At 24.1% G+C, this 26,926-nt stretch overlaps 2 protein-coding genes and 1 long non-coding RNA gene across 4 annotated transcripts; 1 reads left to right on the forward strand and 2 right to left on the reverse strand.

Annotated features, from left to right (window-relative positions):
* Positions 1 to 559: 559 nt before the first annotated feature.
* On the reverse strand, positions 560 to 1,094 carry LOC135146282 (uncharacterized). 2 transcript variants are annotated; one of them, XR_010283774.1, is made up of 3 exons: positions 883 to 1,094; positions 751 to 834; positions 560 to 647 (listed from the first exon to the last, which is right to left on the reverse strand). It is a non-coding gene; the product is annotated as an uncharacterized LOC135146282 (long non-coding RNA). The 2 variants fall into 2 exon arrangements; XR_010283773.1 differs by having other exon boundaries at positions 586 to 656.
* Positions 1,095 to 4,253: 3,159 nt separating this feature from the next.
* LOC135146299 (ATP synthase subunit O, mitochondrial-like) lies at positions 4,254 to 9,477 on the reverse strand. Its single transcript, XM_064078458.1, has 6 exons — positions 9,397 to 9,477; positions 8,872 to 9,054; positions 8,549 to 8,641; positions 5,511 to 5,623; positions 4,423 to 4,509; positions 4,254 to 4,367 (listed from the first exon to the last, which is right to left on the reverse strand). The coding sequence occupies exons 1-6, from the start codon at positions 9,437 to 9,439 to the stop codon at positions 4,254 to 4,256; spliced, it is 633 nt and encodes a 210-aa protein (XP_063934528.1). The 5' UTR covers positions 9,440 to 9,477.
* An 8,470-nt stretch (positions 9,478 to 17,947) lies between these two features.
* On the forward strand, positions 17,948 to 23,881 carry LOC135146287 (uncharacterized). Its single transcript, XM_064078442.1, has 11 exons — positions 17,948 to 18,026; positions 18,442 to 18,568; positions 19,055 to 19,146; positions 19,248 to 19,341; positions 19,515 to 19,592; positions 19,646 to 19,729; positions 20,364 to 20,468; positions 20,626 to 20,736; positions 20,970 to 21,049; positions 21,631 to 21,693; positions 23,802 to 23,881. Exons 1-11 carry the CDS (start codon positions 17,955 to 17,957, stop codon positions 23,847 to 23,849), a joined length of 954 nt encoding a protein of 317 aa, XP_063934512.1. The 5' UTR covers positions 17,948 to 17,954; the 3' UTR covers positions 23,850 to 23,881.
* Positions 23,882 to 26,926: the final 3,045 nt, after the last annotated feature.

Raw genomic sequence — 26,926 nt, forward strand, 5'->3', positions numbered from 1 at the left:
ATTAATTTCGTTCCAGCTATTAATTAAAATGAGTTAAAAGCTTAACAGCTTACGTAATTGGCTCTTGAAATTTACTTCAACAATTCGGCTAATTTATATTTACTAAATTTTATATATATATATATTACTGCAATGAAAAATTATTTGAACAATGCTTGCGTGCTTTAGGAGCAGTGCAGCTTTTTAAAAAAAAAAATTTAAAATAATTGCAGAACTAATTTATTTTTTATAATTAAGCTAACGCTTTTAGATTATGATCCACATACGCGTGCAAGCCCGATTGAATCTTTAAAACATCCTTTTATTTCTACTTTATTTCCGTTTCCAATAATATTTGATGCCATAGAAGAGTAATACTTTTCATCTTCTGATATAATTGGAATCTACAATCTAAATTTCTTTTATTTCTATAAAGCAGTATTAAAAGTCGAAAATAAAGATAAATGTGCTGCAAAACAGTGAAGTCAAGGCAAAAAAAAACTTCTCCAGAAAGTCAATATCAAATGTTCTTTATTATTAAAAAAAAAGCTTAACTTTAAAAAATTTATTTAATAAGTCTGTTGCAAGTAAAATATTTAAAAAGCTTTTGAAATAAAAGAAACTTTAAGGATGCCCAAAGGAACCAAGACTAATTTAAACCCCTATCACTGAAATTTCTATAAATTTAGTAATTTATCAAATTTAAAAAGTCAATAAAGTAATAAAATAAAAAATTTTTTCTTTTGAACCTTTTTATCTAAAAAAACGTACCACAAAAAGTTTATATATTGTTGGTAAGGCGCTTCCGAGTAAAACAATGGTAAGTAAACAGACTACCAAAGTTTTATACGTCACCTGAATTAAAAAAGTTACAAACGAAAAATTAAAAAAAAAAGTTAATACCCAGGGCCTTCTTTTTTTGGACTTAGTTGCTGTACTAAATCCCCCCTTTTTGTTAATTTTAGATGAGTACTTATTAGAAGCTGCTCGCATCTGCGGTGTTTTTGCCATTATAACTTTTTAAATTGAAGAGCGTACTAAAAATTAAAAAATTATATATGTATAAGAGAAAATATAAATAAAAAATAAAAGAAGAAGAAAAAATCTAAAAGACATTAATTAGGCCGTAAGAACAAAAAAAAAACGCCAACAAAGCGAAAGTGCAAATTTAGAATTAAAAAAAATTTTGCAGCTTTTAATCATAACAAACTTCTATAAACCTCGAGGGAAAGTAGAAAAGCGTTTTTAGTAGTTTTTTAGTTTTCTTTATTTTATAAAATATTTTTACTTGTCTAGCTATGGAGAAAATAATTAAAATTTTGGTTTTTCTTCAAGTTAATATCATTTTTAAGGTTATTAGTACACAGACGATTTGTATATCGTAGCTCAATATTATTAATTAGTGACTTTTTAATTTTTTTAACTTTAAAGCTCGTCTAGATATCTTTGCAATACACAATGAAGAGAGAATAAGATTTTGTGTCATTCTATTTTTATATAAAATTTCATCAGCTCTATAATCCTTTTACTTAAAAAATTTCAAGTTTTACCCTTAATTACTTCAAGGGTGTCTTCTTTGCCCTTCTTTTTTGTCAGCTTTATAGATGTAGAGTAGCATTGCCATGTAAATACTTTAATAAGTTAAACGTAAAATATAATACTTTGTGCATCAAAAATCAAAAAAATAAGAAAACCGGAATTTTTATTATTGAAATTAGAAAATTGTTTACTATGTACACATTAAAAGAAAAAAAGTTAACTTGTCTCTTTAGGCTAAATTATTTTCTTTTAATTTTTCAAGCGTGGAAGTTACTTTAAAATTGCTTCTATTTACAAATTACCTAAATTAATGTATAACGAACTGGAAACTATTATAACAGAGCAAAAAAATGTCCAATCACCTTCCCTTAAGTTTATTTTATTTGTTGTAACTAACTCATATTAATCCTTTTGTTTTTTTTTACTTTAATTAATAAATAATAAATGCAAAATAAATATTGAGATAATTTGGAATGAAACTAAAATTTTCTATCTTTTCTGGATTTTTTATATATATTTTAAATTAATGGTGTCTTATCTTGCAGTTATCCTGACAGAACGTAAGATTTACGTCTCGCAAACACTAAATAATTTAACATACTAGCATTCCAAAAACAGGAAGATTTATAACAACTTGGTCTTTTTTCCTTATTTTTTAAAATTTATTAATAATCCACAACTCGTCCAATTGCTTCGTTTCTTCACCGCCCTCCTACCTTTTTCAGGCGTTCCAGTGTTCATATAAAACAACTTTTTACGTTTAATTATGATAATTACTTTATTAAATTGCTTGTTACTATACTTTCTTATATTTTTTACTAATAATATAGCAATTCACTGTTATTTTAGTAATTTATTCTCTACTGTTTTAAAATAAGTTATAAAGTAAAACTTAAAAAGTATATACTTTATTCATGAAATTTTACAAGCCGGAAGCCCTCAAAAATAAAAATATAAAACAATACGTTATATAACATATCAATTAGATATATTACAGACTTTAACTATTGTAATTATGAAGTCGAAGAACTAAAATCACCGTAGATATTTATTCGATAACACTGGGCTTTCTAGGAGGATCACCCGACCTAACAGAAAACGGGAACAAGAGAAAAGATAGCCGAGCATGCATGGGCCATATTTATGTATGCGCATGCAGCCCTCTATTCCTCTTCCTCTCCAATTGTAAACAGACTAAAAAGGATAACCAATTTTTATTTTTTTAGCACTGGCATACTACGGTCGGGTTTCTTAAAATGTTAAGCCGCAGAATCTGAAGTCCCCACTTCTGCAGGGGTGAGGACTCGAGCGTCCACTAGTGTACGCTCTTTATAGAGCTAACATAATTGTCCCGAAGGACTGAAAAAGCGGAAAATATCGGGCACGGACTCCCGCCGTTTTATTAGAATTTGAGGGCGAGCTTAAACAAGCGACCATCTAAGCCCGAAAAAGAGAGACGCGGGTGAGAATCGAATCCACGATCTTGCGCGTAATGCTTTTAACCACTGAGCAACGCCGACAACTCTCAACCTCAGTATGGTGGTTTTACGTATTTAACCTGTTACATTTGGTCTAGTGCGCAGAAAACTGTTAAAAACCACCACTGAGAGACCTTGAATACAAGACCAGGCTTTCTGGAGACCGGCCAGCACCACTGCCACTCAGCCTTCCCGACTTTGAGCTCCTCACCAGAGGGGGGAGCTCCTTTTAGGGATAACCAATTTATAAAATTGGTGTTAACGAATAGCATAATTGTAATAAACGAGTGAATACATTTTTAAACTCCTTAACGAGATAGATAAGAATAAAAAAATGCATTAGTTTGTAAATTTAAGTACAACTTAAACATAAAAACAAATTTTACAGTATTTTAAATTAAAAAAAAGTTTATGGCCGACATAATGAAAACACTATTAATAAAATAGTTCTACTTAAGTCACTTAGGAAAATTTGCTTAGTAAGTTAAGTGCATCGTTTTTATAAAATTGTAAATCCGCTTAAAGCGCTAGTAAAAAAATTTTCAGTTCTTTCAAGCCCAAAAATTTTGTTTCTTGTTATTAAAATATTTTTCGCTACTATCTTTAAATATTTCACGATAAAAAAATTATAAATAAATTAATAAATTCTCTTATATTTAAATTTTTTATTGTTTATGAATTAAAAAAATTTATAAATTTTTGTTATTCTTTATTTTTACTTGCTAAATTTGTAACCCTAAGATTAATGCTTTTACAGCCAAACTAGCGCTAACTTATTTGTTTTTACAATCGTAAATTTCCTTTAACTCTATTAAAACATTCTTTTTTTACAATTTTTATTGCCTTCATAAAATTTTACAAATTAAAATCCAAAATAATATTATCTTTTTAAGTAAATTTAAAACAAGTTTTACTCACAAGTTAATGAAATAATTAAAATTAATAGAGATCCGCAAACCACGCATTTATAAATATTCACTAAAACTTTAAAATGAGGCTCTGAAACTAAAACAAATATACATATATATATAAAAAATATTCTGTAAAAGTGAAGTAAAGCGCAACCATTTTCTGAAGTACAAAATCTATTTTCAATTCTATATTAAAAACCTTATAATTTTCGCTTAATTTTTCAAAAGATTCTAATAATTGGTAATTATTTCGTTATTAATGCTTCAATTAATTTACTTTGGAGTTGAAATGATTAAATAACGAATTAATATTAATATATAAAAAAGGTAAAAATATATTTTTTTATTAAATTAAAGTGCGAAGAGAATTCGCAATCTCTTTTATTCGAGTAGCGATGGACATGTCCAATCGTTTATCAGACATTTCTACTATAAGGCCTCCAATAATATCGCTGTTAATCTGATGATGATGATGATGCTGATAATAATAATAATAATAACATATAAAAACTTACTACTGTCTGTAAAATTAACTTTTCTCCTGATTTTAAGTTTTTTTTTAAATTTTCTGTTAACTTTTTTTTATCCTTTTCATTTAGTGGCTTTTTACGTATAAAAAATAAAAAGTTTATTATTATTATAATTAATATAAATATTTTTATTATATTTAGTATAGTAACAGTTTTACAAAAACAAAAAAATAATAAATTAGATTTTAACATAAATAATTAATATTCATTTAAAAGCGGATTAAAGCAAAAAGAAAAAAAATAACAAGAAATTTTATTAATGAAAATTTTATAAAATATTAAAAAAAATTATAAGTTCCATGATTTACTTTTACCATTGACAAATGAAATTATTAATTAATATATATAATATATTTATATATCATATACAATTTTTCATGTCTACTAGAATATTTATTATAATAATTATTACCTAAAAAAATAACATTCAATGTAACGTATTATAACAAAAACCAGACCAAAAGAACGATATATATTTTCTATATAATAATTAAAATAAATTTGTTATAAAAATATTTTTGTCAAAAATTATTCACTATAACTCGAAAAATTCAAAAACAGTAACGGAAGAATTAGAAGTCCGTACAGATTTATAAATATTTTAATTGGCCCTTACAATAAAGCAAAGTTAAATTTAGTAATTGCCTTATTATTTAAAATAGGGCCTTAATATTTAAAAAAGTGGATCCCAATAGAAAAAATTTTCTAATATTAAAAAAGTTTTATTAATATTATTAATTGAAATAAATAAGTAGAAAGTTTTTATATACTTTCAACTTGTAACAACAGAATCACACGTGATTTTATAATTCATTTGGATAATGAAAAATGCTTAAAATTTTTCCTTTTAATAAAAATTGACGTGCATGCTTATCAATTTTTTAATATCACAACATATAATATATTTATATATAAAAATAATACTATAATTGTTAAACAATATTTATAAACATTTAAAGTAAAATATAAAGTTTTTTCCTAAAAAGGTACTAACCTGCAACTCATATTTATTAAAACATAACCAGAATAATAAACTTTTGTAAAAAGTGAACTAATTTATATATATAAAAAACCGATGCAGTAGTGACAGTGCACATAACTTCCTTACGATGAGCACTCATGATTCGTGAAAAGCTTTTCATAATCGATTCTAATTCGCTTAGCCGATTATTTTCAACCAAAAGTTCTGAAAATATTAATGAAAATTTTTCGTTTGTGCATCGTTTTTTCTTAATTTTTTAAAAGATATTTACTATAATTATTCTTTATTATATAGTTTAGCCGATTGCAGTTGAGTAATTATGTACTAAAAATACCGAAAAGAATATAACTTACTAATAAAAATTAAAAGATTAAAAACTTAACCAACCGAATTTCAAATAAATATGTACAAAAAACTCCAATCACGTTACATATGAATATGTAATAATGGAAAATAAAAGATAACATAACAAACTTCTTAAGAAAAAGTTGAAGTAGCCAATTACGTTTTATATAAATGTACTAATTAATCCAGAAAAGAATATAGTTTAGCCCATTACATTGCATATTAATATGTACCAATAAAAATTGAAGGATAAAGAAATAGCCAGTTGCATAAAAAAAGGTGAAGTAGCCAATTGCATTTCATGGAAATATACTAAAAAATCCGGGGAGAAATATAATGTGCCCATTACATTACACAAATATATGTGCTAATAAAAACTGAAAGATTAAAAAAATAATTAATTCCACAATAAATAGCGAAGTAGCCAATTGCAATTTATATAAATATGCACTAAAAAGATCGGAAGGCATAATTAAACCAATGACGTCCCATAAAAATCGCTTGATAAAAAAGGGCCAAGTAGCCAATTAAATTTTAATACAATATTCACAATTATAGTAAACTTCTCACAATTAGATATTAGGCAGTAGCCTCTCATAAATAAGCAAATAGAGTTATAAGACTTCAATATGTATTCCGCCGACTTTTACAAAAAAAAAGAACATTAGCCAATTGCATTACGAGAAAAACCAAGTTATATTATCATATCGATGTTTAACCAATGGAAACTCGTTAAAACTAAAAAACTAATAAACTGACCAATGATCTCACAAAGTAACTTTTTTTTTTTATAAACAAACAAAAATTTATTTATATATTAAAATATTTTATTTTGGTTGCAAAAAAAAATTGTAAATTTACAAAAAACATTAAGTACAAAATAGTTCTATTATTTTAAAACAAAAAATATTTTTTTACTTTTTTTTAATTTTCATTAATAATATATTTTAGATTAAAAAATTATAGAGAAATTTTACTAACAAAGTTACCAAAAAATTATATTAAAAAAAATTTCAGACAAAACTAAAATTAAAATTTCATGAAAAAATATCTCAATTAAAATATATATTTAAAAAAAAATTATATTCGTAAACTTTAAAAACTTAAAAAGAATAATTATTATAAAAAATTATATAATAAATTATTAATGGTGAAAACTTTTATATAAACTTTTCTTAAATAATGATTATTAAAATAATCTCGTAAACTTTAAAAATATATAAAATAATTAATGGAAAAACCTTTTAAATAAACTTATCTTATAAAGGTAATCATAAAATAAAGCTCATAAATTTTAAAAACTTTAAGAAGTTTAATAACGAAAAACATAATAATTCATAAAAAAAATTAATATTGACTTAAAAAAATAAATATAAAAATAAAATTCATAAATTTTAAAAACTTTAAAAAGAAAAATTAATAAAGTTATAAAAAATTAATTCATGGAAAAACTTTTATATAAACTTTTTCTTATATACAATCATAAGAATAAATTTCGTTAACTTTAAAATTTTAAAAAGTAAAATAAATTAAAAAAAAAAAAGTATATTGGACGGAAAAACTTTTTCACAAACTTTTCTTAAAAATTAAGCTTAAACACTAAATTCATAAACTATAAAATATTTTATAAATTTTTTATAGAAAAAAAATCTTGGAAATAGAATTCTTAAATCTTAAAAACTTAAAAATGAAAAAGAAATTAAAATAATATAAAGGACGGGAAAAACTTTTGAATAACCTTATTTAAAAAAATAAGAATAAAGAAATAAATTCGTAAATTTTAAAAAAGAAAAAGCGACATAGAAAAGTTTTCTGCGCAACTACTATAACAAATACTTAAAATTATCACTTCAAAAAGTCGAATATAGATTTTTCACACAGTTGACTTTTTTTATAATTTTTTAAGTAAATGTTACATTAGAGAAGTAGGAAGTTAAAAACTTTAATTTAACCCACCAAAAACTTTACTTTTACTACTTTTATAAAATTATTATTAAAATCAAATAAATTTATTATAATAATTAAGAAATATTAATATAAAAATTAAAAATAAATTCAAAATATATAACTAAAAAATTATTATAAATTGTTATAAAAGTATAAAATAAATTAAAATGCTTAAAAATTAAAATAATAATTAATTTCAATTTGTATAAATATAGCAAGTATAAAAATAAAAAAATAAAAAAAAAATAATTTTATAGCGAATTTAATATAATTTAGTGTATTTTAAGAAATTAAAAAGAATTACATAAAATTACGCAATAAATCTACAAGATTTACTTTAAATTTAAGGTTATTATTTACTTACAAAAATCTATAATACATTTGTAAAAAGTAACATAAATACGAAAATTCTTAGCGAATTTTTTTACTTTGCAAAAGATTTACGCTATAAAAGAAAATTTTGTAAATTATAAAATTTTAAAAATTGTGCTTTAGAATAAAAAAATGTCTAGAAGAGTAAAAGTAAAAATGTCTAGAATTATAAAAGAGTAAAAGTTTAATAAATTTAATTTGTAAATAAAAATTAAATAAAAACAAAAAAAATAAAAACCATCACGAATTAAAAAAGAAATTCCAAATGATTTAAATTAAAAAATAAAGAAAAAATTAAATTTATTGTTTCAAGAATTAATCTAATTATTATAAAAAATTAATTTAATATTATAAATATTATTTTTACTTCTAACACAAAGCAATTGTCTAAGTAAATCTAAATAAAAATTTTAAAAAATTTAAGGCTAATTTTAATTTAAAAAAAAAGGAAATCGTTAAGAATACCGAAAAGATTGCAAATCAACTTGTCGAATTTTCCTTTTTCTAAAATTTTTCGAAGTATAATAGTTTTATCATCTTTTTTAAAACTTTTATCATCTAAAATATATAAACTTATAAATAACACACTAAAATATTGAGGATTTCATGTGTTATAAATTTTTTTAATTAGTTGAAACTATATAAAGCAGAAAATATTATTTAGTTACCCTAATTTTGTAAAAGTCATAAATTAATATTTTTATAAAGTATAATAGTTAACTTAGTAAATATATTTCATAAATTTGGTAATTTAGTTTATAAGCTGCAATAAGAATAGTGCTTTATACTAATAATAATTTTAATTTGAGGGACTTCTGCCATTAAAAGGTTTATTTCTTCAAAATCTTTTTCAAGAATCTCGAGATTCTTTTTTTTGTAACCAGCAGAGTAAAGAGCTTGAGCGTAACGTCCGCTAATCCCTGGGACGGACAGCGGAGACTTTATTAATCCTTTAACTTCATTTCCACTCGCTTTTAGTAAAATTTGCAAGAAAAAAAGAAATTAACGACAGAATATGAAAAATATTATTATAAAGATATATATATATATATATATATATATATATTTAATTCACACGTAATTAAAAATAAAAATGATTTGTTGCTATAAAGAAAAATAAAAATTTTTTTTATAAAAAAAATTGTTTATACATGTGTTATTTAAAAGAAAGTCGAAAATTAATACTATCCTGCTGTAACATAATTAGTATTGTATATAAACTAACAAAATAAAATTTTCAGGTTTGTAAAAATCCATAAGAGATTAAAAAAAAACAAAAATTTTATGAAAAATAAAAGATTAAAAATTAAAACCAGTTATGTAAGATCGGCAGGTATTACAAATACGCGGTAGCATAATTAACTAAAACAAAGCACAGATAAAAAAACCCCGACCCTTAAAAAGTAAACAATGTTGATGGTTTCGACGTCACCAGGCGTACCAAATTCAACCGAACTGGAAAAGTTTTTTAAAAATTCCTTAATAAAGCATTTTTGTTTTTAACAAACATAATAAATTTATTATTTAGCTAATATTAAATTTAAAATTTTACATAATAAAATAACAGAATCCACCGTTTAAAAAAAAAATTAGATTGACAAATGTGTCAAATATTCCTAACAATACCACAGTTTTTAAGTTTTTTTTTAAGTTTTTCCTCAAGCTCGTCACGAGTCATATCAATTATTATTAATTCCACCGTCGACTTCTTTACCCAATTATACTTTTTCATCAGTGCATCTCATTGTTTATCTATAATTTAGTACTGGTTTATTAAAAGGTTAAAAAGTTTTCTTTGAATAAAAGAAATACGGCACTAATCAGAAATAACTTTATGATAGTACTTGCTTACATGTTTATTTAATGATTGCCGTAGAGAAGTGATTCAGCTGGAAGAAACTAACATGTCTTAACCTGAATATAGAAATCTTTTTACCATTGTATAAACTGTCATGTCTTGTATAGAGTTTTCACTGACTTGAATTAATAAATAATAAAACTAGCGTTTATGCATCTCTTTATTTAATTATTTTGTTAATGCAAATACTTAGCTCGTCTTTCCATTCATTAGAGACTTTTACTATACAAATAATTTTACATAAAAATCTTTTAAATTTTACTAGTAGCTTGTGGTTTCAATGCTTTTCACCTGCAAAGGGTTGGTATATCTATTTCTTTGACAGCTTACAATAATTCTAAATCTTTCTAAAATTGCTTAGTTGTTATGTATAATAAATAAAGATTAACATTTGCGGTTTAGGGCGTCTTTGGTAAACTAAGCGGTCGCAACTTTTACTCTAAACTCCCAAAGCTGCGCTAAGTGTGTGAAAAGTACTGTATATCATTAATTTATAGCTACCACACATTATATTTATAAGCTTTAACTTTCTTATTATAAAGAAGGATACAAAATAATTACTGTAATTTTTATATTGATAATTATATAAAAATCAAGTTAACTTATACATTATTACCTACTTGAAACAATAGTCACCTGCACATGTAGAGTAGACAAGCATTAAACACTAAGAGGGAGAAAATTCTTTAACTAGTTCTTTATTTTATTTCATAATTTTTTTTATATTAATGAACATTTGTTTAAGAAAGACTTTCTCTTATGAATTAAAAGAGGATCAGTTACTCTATATTTTTCAGTATAGTTTATAAGACCTAATATAAAAAAAATTAGGTTCTAAAAATCTGTTTTTAAAAAATATTAACCTTGCTGTATATCTGATACTTTCATGTATGCAGTGTTTAATTCTTTTTTTAACCTACAAAAATTTTATTATATCGAAGCGTACGTATGTAAAAAATCAGGGGTTTTTTATAAGTAAACAAAGGATTTGGTGAATAACTTCTTTCGGTTAACCTGTTACATTCCTCTTCAAGCTTTATATAATTAGAATCATTTGCAGTTATATTATCTTCGAAACAAGCTTGAATTTCTTAATAAATTAAAGATAATAAATTGTTGAAATGTTTACTAACAATATAGAATAATGTAATTTATACTACACTTGTACCGTAATTAGTTGGTGGGTTCATCACTTTTATAGCGGTAAAGTTTTTAATAAGCTTTTTTTTTTTAAATATTTCTAGTTTATTTTCTCATCATTAACTGTTTGAGAAAAATTATAGAATGAAGAAACCTGTGTTATTACTTTTTTAGGTATTTTTTTTAACCTCCTTACGCCCTCTACCTACCTACTGGGCAAACTACAGGAGTATGAACATGTACCATATATAGAAACGAAAAGTTGGTAATCTTATTACGTAATTAATAAAGTTTTACATACCATTTACCTGGTAAAACAAGTTACTTCAATCATCCTTTCAACAGAATATCTTTTATTTTTAATAAAATTTTATCACAAAGGTTCTAAATGGTAATAATAAACGGTGCTAAAAATAGACCCAGAAATTTCTCATTGTGAATTCATAGTAATTTTAGGTAAGATCTAGTAGTTAAGCGGATGTTTTATAATATTCGTAGTTTCTTAATATTATCGTATATTTTTATTCTTAATTTAGGTAAGTAACTCTATAAACTTTTGTGCTAAAAAAAGGGAAACGGTTGACAACTGCATAGGGAACTAGTACTGTCCTTCTATATAAAATTGATGTGAACCCCAAGACTGAGCTACTAGTTTAATATCTAATATCTCTGAAAGTTATATATTATCTATATGAATTGAGGCTATATAATAATGAAGTCCCCAGAGGGAACATAATTCATACCTTTACTTTTAATTTTTACATTTGCTTGGTAGATCAAGAAAAATGGTCGCCTTCATACCTCCTAAAGGCGTACCATTACTGTATCAAAGGATCGAGGAAAATAGCAGGGGCATATTAGCCCCGTATATCCGTCACTCGGCTAAGAGTGGGATTCTAAAACTAAAATTAGACATCAAACAAACATTGCGGCGAGTCAGGTCTTTTTGCTTTGAAAGTCTACGAAAATTTACTTTCAAAAGCATCTTTTTAGTTTTAATCACCTATCTGCAAAGTCTATGTATTTATTCATAACGATGTATTGTTGTTTAATTTACTCTTCTGTAAATTCATATTTACCATAACTATCGGAAAAATTTCTCGGACTTAAGTTTGTTAAAGAAGATGCACTTCTTTTAACCGAGATCAAACTTGACTGCTTGGTCCTAGAGGCAAAAAGGGCTGGGCCCAATGGCCCTTTTATAAAAAGTTCTTGTTAAATGTGGTATCATATATATAGTCTTTTTTAGCAGATATAATGCATAAAAATAGTGTGTTGTATAAAACCAGGATTTATGTGCATGTGCTGAGAGAGGGCATGCATGGTAATCTATAGATGCTTACATTTAATATTATTTAACTTTTAATTATTACAGACACTCATATATAGATGTAGACAAGGAAAACATCTTTATTTTTCTAAGAGCAAGATAATAACCCAGCAAAAATTATATGTATATTCGTTAGGGCATAATAAAAGCTACATAATGAAACTAATCTAAAATTTTAAGCTGTTTAGTGAGCGGAAAGAATAGCCATTAGGAGTAGTTGTATAAAATGTAACCAAGTTAAAAGCCAGAAAAATGAAAGTCAGAATTCAGCTCCGCGATATCGATAATAAACCTATATGCAACCCACCTCACTACCCTCGATTTGTGTTTTGAATCCCACGTCTTCAGGACGTGTATTGAAGTCGGAGGACCCCAGTTTTGAGGAATAGGCAACAAATATTTAAAATGGGTTAGAGAATGATTATAGTGGTGGTGAAGAAAACATTATTCTGGGCTTCGTCGGTGACCATAGAAATGATTTCTCCATTTACATTACCTTTTATGTTTGTAGGCGCTAGTTGTTAATTTCTGGGTCTCGCCCATAAACTTTCTTAATAACGCAGTCACATAATAAAAAGTACAAAATAAAAATTTCCGCCAAAAACAAATTTCTATAGAAAACCACAGAATGGTTTACAATTAGTATACATAATTTTTTAAAACTAGTATTAGTTTTGTGGGATTCTGTCTCTTTTTTTCAAGCTTTTTAGAATTTAATTTGTGAAGAAAAATTAAAAAATAAATGAGTTTTTAAAGAACATTGAGAGAGTATCCGGGCAGACAGACAGACAAAAGTTAAAAAATTATTCATAAAAATGTAATAATATCATAAACACTCTGTTTCGTTATATATATATAAATAATATAAATACAGGCAGCTGCACATTAAATAAATAGGCTGTTGCAACTTTCTCAAACTTGACTAATTAAATTTAACTAAACAGATCAAGTACTAGCATCGAAGCTTAGAGTTTTGGATAACATAACTAGTCTGAGGGCTTATTGGAGAAATCCCTGGTGATTTATACTAGTGTTGCCTGTCGCAACGTGACCTTAGACACCCAGGACTGCATAAGCAAATCTTAATTTACTTAAAATTTATGTATCAAAAAGTTAGTGTTTTCGAAAGTAAAATTCTTTCAGAGTAACTAACTACTAATGCCATATTTAAAAAAAATAGGTTTAGTTAACAAAAAGAAAGGAAAATTTATATTACTTAAATCATTTTTATTAATAGTTTGAACTTCGCTTTTAAATTTTTTTATAAGCGAGTTTTTTTGAACTATTTTTACAATCTACTTAATACACTTCTTGCTTTTTTGGACAAACCATCCTTCACTTCTTCAACTTCATCTGGTATTTTAACTTTTGCGTTAACCTCAGCAGCTACTCTGCAAGCTGCTACATCTTGTGCATTTCCCTGTAAACATTCTTTGGCATCTGTAATTGGAGCAGAAAAAGGTTCGGTTATTTTCGCATCCAACGAAAACACAGAAACAAGAGCGGACCAGAAAAATATCCAAAGGAACAGTGATTGAGCTTTCTTCGCCATGTTTAAACTCTACAATTACAATAAATTTTAGTTCTCAGAAGCTTCATATACGTTTATACTCGTGAGATGACGTTATAATTTTAATAGATAATTTCATTATATAAAAAGCTTAACTGGAAGATATATTTTGTGGTGACGAAAATTCTGTAGTTAGTGTTGTCTTATTACCAAATTTAGTTTATTAGTTATTACGTATTGTTCTTTGGGTGCATAAACGATACAAACTCTTGCTAAGTCATTTAAGTATTATCCTTTAACAGTATTTGCTTGTATTAATAAAATTAAAAAAAAGGATAATAAAAGAAAGCGAATTTACTGCCGTGCTTCCAGGTTCTGAGAAAAAATCTTGGCTCGTATATAGTTATTTTTTATTTACTTAAAGCTTAAGAATACACAGACTGAAAATAATAATGACGTAAGGACTATTATGAATTTTGTAAAAAAAAATATCTGTTGAAGGTAATAAAAGTTTGTTATAATTTATTTTTAATTAAAATTCTTAATTATAGGAGATTTTCTTGAGTAAATTATATACATATATATATATATATATAACAGATATATAACATTTTTTCCAAGCAGGGGGCAGTTAAGTTAGTAAATAGTTTAAATTTGTATACTGATATTGCTCATAAATAAACTTTTACGTAAACCGCAGCTGCAACTTTTGTTATTATTCAGTTTTTAAGTCTTTGTGGCGCATGTCTATACGGGGTTTTTAGAAGATTTGTTAATAATATATTTTTATAAATTTAGGGACAGGCGACAGAGTAGTTATTATATATTTTTTCATCGTTTTGCTGAGGACAAAACGAGAGGTTTTACTCGGTTCAGGCAAAAAATATAGGAAAAAAAAACTATTATACCTGCTTAAGAAATAATAACTAAAAATGTGATAACTAAACTTTAAATTTATTAAGCAAGAGAAATAATTAATTTGTAAAAAATAACTTTTATTAACCCTAAAAAGTTGGGCCTTCTCATCAAAAAAGAGGGGAAGTTAAGAATTCTTGATATCAGCCTTCCTGATTTTTTTTCAGTTTGTGAATAAAACTTATTACACTTTTTTTATTCAATTATCAATTCACAAAGAAGTTTATTTGAAAATTGAAAGCAATTATTAAAAACGTAATTATTTAAGAGATCAGTATTCTTAGACGGGAAAAGGTGTTATAAAGAGAGACTACGAGACTTCACTTGAAGGCAAACATACTTTAGTTAGAATGCCCTAATTCCATGTAAACTTAAAAATTAGAAGCAAAAAGTCGGAGGCCTTTCAAATACTTTCTAAAATTAAAATAGAGGCAGCTAGAAGTAAAAAACCTTAGAGGTTATACCTAAAATAAGCAGAATACTTAACTGCAAAAAAAAAGTTTCTATATCAGTTACAACAAATATTTAGGATGAAATTAAACTTTGCACCGCGTACTCTCCTCTCAATAGGCGTAGTTTAATAAAAACGTAATTACCAAAAAAAAATAGAAAAGTTTTCAGCGAAGACCCATCGGAAACCAAGCCTTTTATTTATAACTTAGTATAAAGTCTTGCTGAAAACTAGCTGGTATCTTTTAATTATAAAACATATTTGCGACAAAATTGAGCTTTGTACTGCGTACTTTTAGATCGGTACCGCAGTTTAGTAGATAATATCAATAAGAAAAAAAGTCTGGAAAACATATTCAGCGAAGCCCTCAGATACCAAGCAATTTTTTATTGGATTAGTAAAAATTTTTGGTGAAAACCAATTAATAAATTGATTTCAAAAATATTTGCGACGAAACTGAGCTGTGCACTGCGTACTCTTCCCTTGATAGTGTCAGTTTAGTAAATAATGACAAAAAGAAAAAAAGTCTAAAAAACATATTAGGCGAGGGCCCCTCAGAACTAAGCATTTCTTTTTATAAATTGGTAATAACTTTTGCTGAAAACCAATTGGCTAATCTTCTTCCTCATCTTCCTTCAAGTAGTTGAGCCCAAAAGATTTTGCCTATTAATATAAGAACCAGCTATGAAAGTTATAACATTTTTATTAATATTTAAGAACTTTTATATAATTACTATGTGATAAATGTATTCTATTTAACTTTTCGTTGCATATTTTTCTTTTTTTTACTTTACAACTAAGTTTTAAAGCCTATCAAAAATATTATTCTTCTTACTGATAGTCAGCAGAAATAGTAGTTTACCTTTTACTTTAATATTATAACAGTAATAAAAAATTTTTACTTTAGAAAAAAATTATAAACTTGTATACCCCCTTAAGGAATATAAGCTTTTCTTCTTCCAAAAAGAAGTTGTATAATCTTGAAGTGGCGGTTCGCTATATTGCATAAAGCTAGTAATTTTTTACTTTTTTACTTTTTATCACTCATACTTTAGCCTTGCGAGCTTCATAAACTAGAAAAAGGTCCCTCCACTTCTGTTTATGCTAAAAAAAATGATTTGTTACTTTACTTAAAGCAAATGATGGCAAGTAAAATCGATTTTATTATTATTTTCAAATTTTACTTATAGAAGTTATATAAAATATTCAAGTCTTCATAAATATTTAGATTCAGTAAAATTATTTATCAAAACTATATTAATAATTTAAGAAATTAATTTATTTTTATTTTTTTTTATGCTTAATTGTTAATGACTCAAAATTATTAATTTTAACTTAAATTTTAAAATAAATAAAACTATTTATAAACTATTAATTTTTTTAATTTTTAACTTTTAATAATAAAATATACTAAAAAACAGTTAAAAAAATTTTTTAATTCGGTTATGACTTCTATTTTAGTAATATATATACGTTTACATATACTTCAATTAAACTTTTTTAATCCCTTTTCTTTTAAAGTTACTACTTAATTCCTGTTATAATTTTTTTCTTAAACTCTGTAATTAAAACATATATTTATTAAAGTAAAACTTTGAAATTTTTCTTTTTATATATGGAAAATTACTTTTTTAATTTTTTTAGTCTAGTTTACTTTTTACTAAAAACTATAATTAAAAAAGTTAATATATAGAAGAACCCAATAAATTAAGCAGAGCTTTAGTTTACCAATAGAAGCGCAAATAATTACTTTACAAACTTTTTTAATAATAATTTTAGTATAATTAATTTTTATTATATGATAACACCGCGAAAAATGACGAATAAAAGGACGTTATTTTAATAAGTATAACGCGTTAATACTTATTATTATAATAATCTTGTAACAAACTCTTCACAGCATACTAAATAAGCTGATCATTATTTTAAAACTCTAAAATAAAAAATTATAAATAATTATTTTTTTTAATTTAGTAATAATAATATATTATTCGGTTTTTTAACACATATAGTGAGATCGACTATTAAATAGAAGGCAGTTATTGGTCAATCGTCTATTATTTGCTTTTTCTTTTATATATTGAAAACTGAATCTTCATAAAAATTGTATAAATAATTTCATTACATTTGCATCACTTTTTTTGCCCAATAAAATGACCTTTACAAACTTTTTAAAATTTTCTAATTTTAAATTTTTTTCACATAATATATTTATCAAACTTTATTAATTCTGGCCACTAGTAAAGCGTTTGATTTATATAAAATTATAAATATATTATTATTATATTTTTCTCGGTTTCATAAGAATTATGTACTTTTTTTTCGGCTTTATAAAAATATTATAGACTTTTATTATTATTTTTTTATATAATGTTTATAATATTACCCTTTAACTTACATTAATTTTTTTGAAATTTGTTTTCCAATGAAAATCATTTTATTAAGTTTTTATTAACATTTTTTGTTTATAAATAAATGTTAATGATTTTTTTTTATTCGTATTTACTAATCATTTTTATATATAAAGTTACTATTTTCATTAACCGTGCTGTTAAATTTTAAAATCATAATAAGTTTTATATTTTAATGAATAGAAAAAGAAAATTTTTTTATTAAAACTCGTAACACTTTTCAAAAATTTTATTGATTTATTAGTACATTCGACGAATGGAAACTGTTTGCGCAGATTTGTATAGAGCTCGTTTTATTAGAGGCTTCTGTCACCTTTACACTGGACAAGTATCAATTATTATTATAAATAGTATAAATGTTATTATTGTTAATATTTATATTTATTATAATAATATAATGAAAATTTTTGTGGTCATAAAATTTTTTTTTCTTCTTACCGTACATGTGGGAAGTTGTAGTCACGTGCTTTCTCACTACACGTTTCAATAGGCGTTCTTTTGGTGGTAAAATATAAATACAAGCTTTAAGGAGGCATTCAGTCGTTGCTTACTTATAGATTCAAATATTTTTGTTGGGTGTCTATTTTCTAGAATTTATTTCCTTTTATTCATATAGTTTAATGAGAACTTTATCAATATTAATAATGAATTTATTTTTATAGTTACCTAATAATATATAAAAAACCAAGTATGAAAGAAGACGGCCTATTTCGTACTCAAATTTAATCTTTTTTTCTACTTAGGAAGCTGTTGCTACCGGAATAGAAGCTATTTTGAAACCGCAAGATTCTGTTATTACTTCTTACCGTTGCCACGCCTTTGTCTATACACGTGGCGAGAGCATTAAGGATATTATTTCAGAGTTACTCGGTTGAACCCGTTTCTTATTATTATTAAATTGTTACATACAATTTTTTTTAAAATAAATAATAAACTACCTATTAATATTATTTTTTAAACATAAAAAAGTTAATTTTTTAGATCTGAATAAATTAACTAATTATTTTTAATTAAGATTTTTTAAGTTACTAATAAAACAGCGTCTTTTAGTTTCTTAAGCAATCTTTGCTGTGAAACTTTTAGCTTAAAAAAATATTTTTATTAATTATTTATTATTATTTAAAATAATATAATAAAATTAAACTTATATTTATAGTACTAAAATTGTTACTTTTTCTACTTATGGCTATTACTTTCATTATTATTTCATTTATGAGTATAGTGTAGACTAACTTTTTTTTATATTTTACTTATACATCACTATATAATGATAAAACTTGTCATAATAAAAATTATATAAATAGTAATAATAACAATAATAAAATAATGAAGAAAAGTTTAAATAATATTTTTAAGGACGCAAGAATGGAGTTTCTAAGGGAAAAGGCGGCTCCATGCATATGTACACCCGGAATTTTTATGGCGGAAACGGAATTGTTGGAGCTCAGGCACATGAATTATTATTATTATTATTATTATTATTATTATTATTATTATTATTATTATTATTATTATTATTATTATTATTATTAATTATTAAACTCTTTAGGTTCCTATTGGCACTGGAATTGCTTTTGCTCATAAATATAAAGGCGACGACGGTGTTTGTTTTGATCTTTACGGAGATGGCGCTGCTAATCAAGGCAACATCATTATTTATTACTATTACTATTACTGTATTACCATTATTATTAAATTCCCATTTATTTTTTATTTATTTGTTTCATTACCAACTTTTCTCTAATAGTAATCATATAAAGATTATTTTTGATATTTTTTTTATACTAAACTTTTACTATGTGTTTTTATCATTCAGGACAAGTTTTTGAGTCCTTCAATATGGCTAAACTATGGAACCTTCCTGTTATATTTGTTTGTGAAAATAATAAATACGGTTTTTTTTTCTTATCATTACTATTACCACTATTAACTATAAGAACTTGATAGGAATGGGGACCTCGCAGGAACGCTCCTCTGCAAGTTTCGCTTATTATAAACGGGGGGACTACATTCCTGGCCTGCAAGTGGATGGTCTGAATATTATTTGTTACCGATTGTTTTTATTTTACCAATATAATTGCTTTATTATTTAGCTGGCTACATTATTAGTTGCTATTTACTTTTTTCTGTAGCAGTATTAATAGTTTTATATACTTTTTTATAATGAATTTTTTTAGAAGTTTTTTTTTACATTTAAGGAGCTTTTTATGTTTCTTTGATTTCTATTTATTAGTGGTTATACCTTTTTTGATCTCACTTGGTTTGGTAGTAAAGTAATAATGTCTGTAGGATTTTTAGAGGCTTAATATTAAATATAAAACTGTTTAGCTTTAGTTTTTTATATGAAAAATATGGTACAAAATTTTTCCTTTGCTGTAGCCGGCCAGTAAAGAGTGAGTCTTAACAGGCTTCATGTGGGCAATACAGCATGCGCTTCAGAGTGATGCCACGAGTGTCACTTAGCGTTAGACTCGTGACAACGCCTCCCAACAAAGCTTTGGTGTCCCACTTTTTTTAATTTAGAAAAAAAATTATTATAGTAATTGTTTGTCCTTTTTTTTTCGCCCTGACGACACTACTTTGGTAGCGTTTTGTTATACCTTGAGCGGAATTCTTTCTTCTCAATATTTTTTTAGAAGATCGAATAATTTTTTTTTATTGGTAGGAATGGACGTTCTTGCTGTCCGTGAGGCCTCTCAGTTTTGTGCGAATTTTTGCCGAAGTGGGAAGGGTCCTATTTTAATGGAAACGGTTACTTACCGCTTCGGAGGTGGGCAGCCCATTTGTGGATTTATCACCTGTATTAGGGTCGTAGAAGATACACATAAAACACATGGGAAAGCATATGTTACAACGGGTTTTATGACGCGAAGTTACCTGTGTGTCCCATGATTTCCTCGCGATCTTTTCTCTAACTAAATTTTTAGGGCACAGCATGTCCGACCCCGGGACCACCTACAGGACACGTGATGAGGTCCAGCAAATGCGGATCTCGAAGGATCCCATTTTGAGTTTGAAAGAAAAACTTCTTGGTGTCGGTAACAAAAAAAATAATGAATTTTTTTCTAATACCAAATAAAAAAAAAGGCGAACTTTCTTTTTATAAATTATTTTTAATAGATCTACATAAAATGTTTACTTTTTAATAAAGTAATGAGGGAGTACTTTTTTTATATCTACTGAAAAAATAATTATTTTGAAATTTTATAACTGTTATGACCACGTGGCCTATACTTTATGCAGTAAAAAATATTTAACCACTTATTATTAGGCATTATTACTGAAACGTATTTTAATGAATTGCAGAATACTATAAAGAAAGAAGTTGAAACTGCCGTAGAGGAAGCGAAAGTTTGAACTCTTTAATAAAATTTTCATAATATTTTGTGCATATTATTAAATTAATTGATTGGTTACTTCTTTGCTACTTTAAATTTTCTAAATATACCCAAAATTTTTCTTTTATTCGTTATTTTTATAAAATATTTCATTATTTTTTTATTATTTTAGTACATTTTTTACTACTTTAATTATTTATCTACTTTCTTATTAACTTTTTTTTTATCTTTGGATCAACATTCATTATTATCTATGCTTAAAATAACTTATTTTCATTATTTTTTATGATATAATTATTACTTATTTTCTTATACTTTATTGTTACTATTCGTGCTTATTATCACTTATTATTCTTTTTTATTATTATTTATAAGATTAATTATTTATATATTTTTGTTATTTACTTTTATATTTTTTTTTTCTTGTTACTATTTCTATTTTATTTATAAAAATTCTTTTTTTTTTTTATTTTTTAGTTTATTATTTATTATTAGTACTAATATAATCCGTTATTCTACTTATTATTATTATTATTATTATTATTATTATTATTATTATTATTATTATTATTATTATTATTATTATTATTATAGGCTTCAGAAGAACCAGAAACAGATGCGCTGTTTCAAGATGTTTATGTTAAATACTTGGATTCGGTAAAAATGTTTATCTGTTTTTATATTTATTCGGTTTCACCAATTAAAATAATGTTTTGAATATCTTGTATATCTGATTGGTGAAAGTATTCATATAAAAAAGTTTTGCTATTTACTTTTATTAGGATTTATTTTATATTTATATTTTATTGGTGTATTCAATATAATTATTTTGTTGATATTCATTATAATTATTGAAATTTTTATAAACGCTTATATGATTGGTTTCAAATTTACTATTAGTCTTATTATAATTATTTTACTTTCCATTCATATATATAATAGATAATGGGTGTGTTTATTAGAATTTTCATTTGCTATTCATTATAATTAAAAAATTTTAACACAATGATTGGTGTGTTAATACAATCAATTTACTTTCATGGAAATATTTAATAATATTTACATAAATTTTATTACTATTTAATATGCTTATATTACTAATAATTAATGCATTTAATAATTTTTTTTATATCGTTATTATTTATGTAATTTTTAACACATTTGATTGGTGTATCAAAACTTATAATATTTAAAGGTATATTTTTTAAAAGTTTTATTATAGTTTTTTACTATTTATATTCCTATACAATTAATAATTGGCGCATTTACTATAATAATTTTTGGTGTCGTTTTTATTTATGAATTTTTTTTTAAAACATTGAAATGATTACTCATGATTTTTAACTCTCATATGGTTGGTGTATTAAATTTTATAATCTTTGAAGGTATTTTTATTAAAAGTTTTATTATAAATTTGTTACTACTTACAATGCTTATACGATCAATAATTGGCGTATAATTTCTTCTTGTTATTTATCTATGAATTTTTTTAACATTTTATTGATTGATGTATTAGATTTTATTGTTTTACTTTTTAAAAGTGTATTGATCAAAAATTTATACTATTTGTTACTTTTATAGGATTAATGATTGGTGCATCTAATAAAATTTTTCTTGTAATTCACTATTTATGATCCTTTTTAACACTTTAATGTCTGTGTATCAAATTTTATTATTTTTTAAAAGTATATTAATAATATTTTTTACTATGTGGACTCTTATTCGATTAATTATTAATGTATACAATATAATTTTTTTTTTCCTCTTATTCACTATTATTTATGAATTTTTTAACACTCCTTTAATTGGTGTATTATTATTTTTATTTTTTATAAGTATATTTCTTACTAATTTTATTATTTTGTACTCTTATACGATTCTTAATTGGTGTATATAACATAATTTTTTGTTTTTAATCATTACAATTCATGAATTTTTTAGACTTTTAAGATTGGTATGTTTTTCTAATATTAGGTTTATAATATATAAAAGGATATTTAATGTATTTTTTTATTTTTTTACTACTTAATATGCAGTAATTAATAATTGAATTTATTAATGAAAACTTTATTAATTCTTAATAAAAATTTTTCATACAACGTTTTATTATAGTTGGCCGTCTTTCTTAATTATTTTATTCTTTTGTGTTATTTGTTCAGTAAAATCTGGAAACTTTTTTATTGCTTTTCTGATTGGTAACTAATTTTATAATTTTCTAAACTTTAATTGTTTCATATTATTATTATTTACTATCACTCTCCAGATCAGAAAATTATCTTTTCACTTTTTTATATAAATCTCTTATTATTATAATTTTATTATCATTTAATAATAGTTATTTAACTTCTTTTTATTTTGTATCGTAACAATTTTTGCTTTAAAGTTTATATAAAATATTTTTCATAAACTGATTGGTTATCTATTTTCATTATTTTTTTTCAATTTTTTTCACAATTCTCTCGACTCGTGATCCTCGTTTATGTATATAATTGTTATATTATAATTATTTATGATTGGTGAATTACTATTAAGAAATTTTCTCATTGGAAGTTCACTAGTTTATGGATTTTATAATTTTTTATAAAACACATAAATAACTTTTAAATATTATAACATTTTTAAAATTTTCAGAGTATATTATATTTTTATTTGTGTTTTTATTAATATTTTAGGGAATATTTATAAAAATAAATCTATAAGCAAATAATTCATCATAGCTGTGTTTAATTTTTTAACTTCTGTTAAGTTTTACTTTTTATTTTTAGGAAATTCGAGGATGCGATGCGTTTTCTTATCATTCGATTTCCTCTTAACTCAAAAAAAAGTTGAAACACTTATAATAAACTTCATAAAATAAAATAAAAAATTTTATTTTATTTTAATTAATGAAAATAGTTAAATAGCAGATTATTTATATAGTTGAGGGGTGTAAGTGTCGCGCTTTTTCCTTTTTTTTTTTCTTGCTGTTGTTGTGGTTGTCAGTGATTGTCAGACTGAGAATTCTGCTACTCACGCGGCTAGTGAGCAATTAAAAACATAAAATTAATATTAAAAATATATAAAACTTTTAACAGATAAATACATTATATAATTTTTTTACTTTAACTCCAAAAGTAAATAACATATTACTCTCATTTGTTTAGAATATCTTAATTCCTGAAGTCATCAGGTCTGTGAGATCAACATATTAACATGTTTTTTCTTTATAATACTAAAGTTATACTTTATTATATTTATTACTGTTTAGTTTCTTTAAAATTTTAAAACTTTTTTAAACATGGTAGTAATTTTTATTGGTATAATTGCTTAATTTTAAAAAAATCTTTAATAATCTTATTATATTTGCAATTTTTATTGCTATTATTGTTCTTTATTATTAATATTTAAATTTTTTATTTAAAATCTTAAAAATTTTAAATGTTTATAGTAAATTTTGTTTTTATAATTATTTATTTTTAAAAAAACTTAGAAAATTTTAACATGTTTGCGTTGTACGTATATTAATATTTTTATTATAATTAATATTACTATTCATTATTAAAATATTTATTTTTTATTTTTAATCATAAACTTAAATGTGTATATATTACTTTTTCTTATTTTAATTATTTCCTTAAGATTTATTAAAATTTTTTATATCATATTTGTATTGTATACATGTTAATATTATTGTTATTACTTATGTTCTTTAAAATCTTAAACTTTTAATACGTTTATAGTAACAATCAATTTTTTTATAAAAATTCTTAAAATTTTTTTTTAAAATATTTGTAATGTGTACGTAGTAATATCATTATCCTTTATTATCAATACTGTTTATTATATCTAATTTTTATTATATTAATATTTTAATAATTATTATTACCTATCGTGAATTCATATATTTATTCTGTAAGAAATTTTGAAAACTTTAATAATATTTGTTATTATTACCTATATTAATGTAAAGCTTTTATTATCTTCTTAGAATTCATAATAACTTATAATGTATCGATACTAATATTATTTATTAGTATGAATCTAAAAATAATAAAAGAACGATAAGTCCATGAATACATATTTGGATCCGATTAGTAAATTAAAAAAAATAAGTATTTTTATATAAACAAATAAATATATTAGATAAGTATAAATATTTATTATACATATTTATAGAAAAATATTATAATAAAAGGTATTTTTAAAACGCAAATTCAAAATCAAATTTAATTTATTAAGCGTAAACTGCTATTAAGAATTTTATAATAAACTCAAAAGATTTCTCGTAAATTAAAAGTAAAAAAGAATTTACCAGTAAGCATTAATGAGAAGTTTAAGCATTCAAGTACTCAAGAACCAATTAAATTTAACAACTCTTCTAATAATTAATTTTTTTTACAATCTATATCACACGACAACTTTAAATTATAATTAAATAAGGGCCTTTACGTGCTCAAAAGCTACTTGTACCGCAAAAAAAGTGCTTTATACTATTATCTAATAAAATATAAAAGAATTTGTAGTAATAATACTTCTAAGGGGATGACCCTCCTAAAAATAAATCGAGAATTTTTATAATATAAGGTTTAAATTAACTTAAGAGTTTAAATAGAGTTTATGGTGTCCATAATCAATATAATAAAGTCTTTTTTTAAAAATGATAAAAAGAGTATATATGTTTTAATGGTTATTGTTTCAAAGAAAACTAATTTTGGGCCTTTTCGTACTCAAGAGATATTTGTACTGTAGTTAAATTACTTTAATATATAATAAATATAAAAAAAGAAAGCTTAATTGAGATATCGGTAGTACACTTTATATTGGTAATAACACTTTTCCAAAGGATGTAGCTTGCTCAAAACGATATTTGAAATAGTTTTTTCTACATAATAACTTAATTATATTTGTGGTGAGATAAACTGATACCTGTGAGAAAACTCACATATTTTAACTTTAAGAAGCTTTTGTTTTGCTTTTTGTAAAACGAGGCGCATTCAGGAAGTCTACTTTACTTTTAAAATTGGTAGCCTAGAAACATTCTTAGATTTGATATTAAAAAAAATTTCAGGCTAAGTAGGTCTCATAGTAAACAAGTGAAACTTAAAAGGTGTGGTCATATAATTTCTAAAAATTATAATTTTTATTGTACATGCTTTTCTGAGGACAATAAAAATATGATTTAGAAAAACCATACACAATTAGAAACTATCAGTTAAAGTGCAGTTGACTTTCCTTATAAACTATTATAATCGTAGGACACATTAAAGGTTACAAATTTTATTTTACTAAACCACCGCTGCACTACTTTAATAAACTTTTCCTTATAAATAAACACAAGCCCTACAGATGCGTCTTTATAAAATTAAATCGAATATTTCCGATAAGAATGTTTAAAAATGAGGTAATACAAAAATCTAAAAGATGATTTCCGCTTAAGAATCGTAAAAGGTGGCCGTTCTGAGAACTCAAATATTAGAAATTAAAGAATTCTTAAGGTTGTAACGCTTTTGGAAATACCTCTAACAGTGCGTAATTGTTACAAACATTTATAAAAGCAAAACGCTATATATCAAGTATTACCAGCCAACCAGGAAAGATTTACACGGCAATTACCTTCTTTCGACTGCAACACAAAAAGGCTTTAAAAAATATATAAGCCCCATTTATTTAAAAATTTAATTTTTTAATAACGACAAATACAAAACGCAGCTAAATTCTCGATCGCTTTTTTTTTTTTTAACAAAAAGAACTCCCCCTGAACTTTTCTTTTTTCTTGAGCGTTATAGTCATTTAAATCAAACGCAGCATTCCAATAACAAGGTGAAGTCAAAAGGCTTATCAACCATAAAATTAATAAGTTTGAAGCGAATCCTAAAGGTAATAATAAAATTATTAAACGATATACATAATG

This window comes from Zophobas morio, unplaced genomic scaffold (genome assembly GCF_036711695.1).
Source record: "Zophobas morio isolate AGI-343-1 ecotype UQ-CSIRO unplaced genomic scaffold, CSIRO_AGI_Zmor_V1 ptg000222l, whole genome shotgun sequence".
NCBI lineage: Eukaryota > Metazoa > Arthropoda > Insecta > Coleoptera > Tenebrionidae > Zophobas > Zophobas morio.

Bases quoted from the DNA above. Each gene is read 5' to 3' on its own strand.
- LOC135146299 (XM_064078458.1), bottom strand. From the start codon at position 9,439: ATGCTACCGCGTATTTGTAATACCTGCCGATCTTACATAACTG. The intron at 8,642-8,871 runs GTATAAAGCACT...TATATATTTTAG, and splicing joins TCAAATTAAAATTATTATTA to ATGATAAAAGTTTTAAAAAA. The intron at 4,368-4,422 runs GTAAGTTTTTAT...CATCATCATCAG, and splicing joins AGTTAATTTTACAGACAGTA to ATTAACAGCGATATTATTGG.
- LOC135146287 (XM_064078442.1), top strand. From the start codon at position 17,955: ATGGAAACTGTTTGCGCAGATTTGTATAGAGCTCGTTTTATTAGAGGC. The intron at 19,593-19,645 runs GTTTTTTTTTCT...AGAACTTGATAG, and splicing joins TTGTGAAAATAATAAATACG to GAATGGGGACCTCGCAGGAA. The intron at 21,694-23,801 runs GTAAAAATGTTT...TTTTATTTTTAG, and splicing joins ATGTTAAATACTTGGATTCG to GAAATTCGAGGATGCGATGC.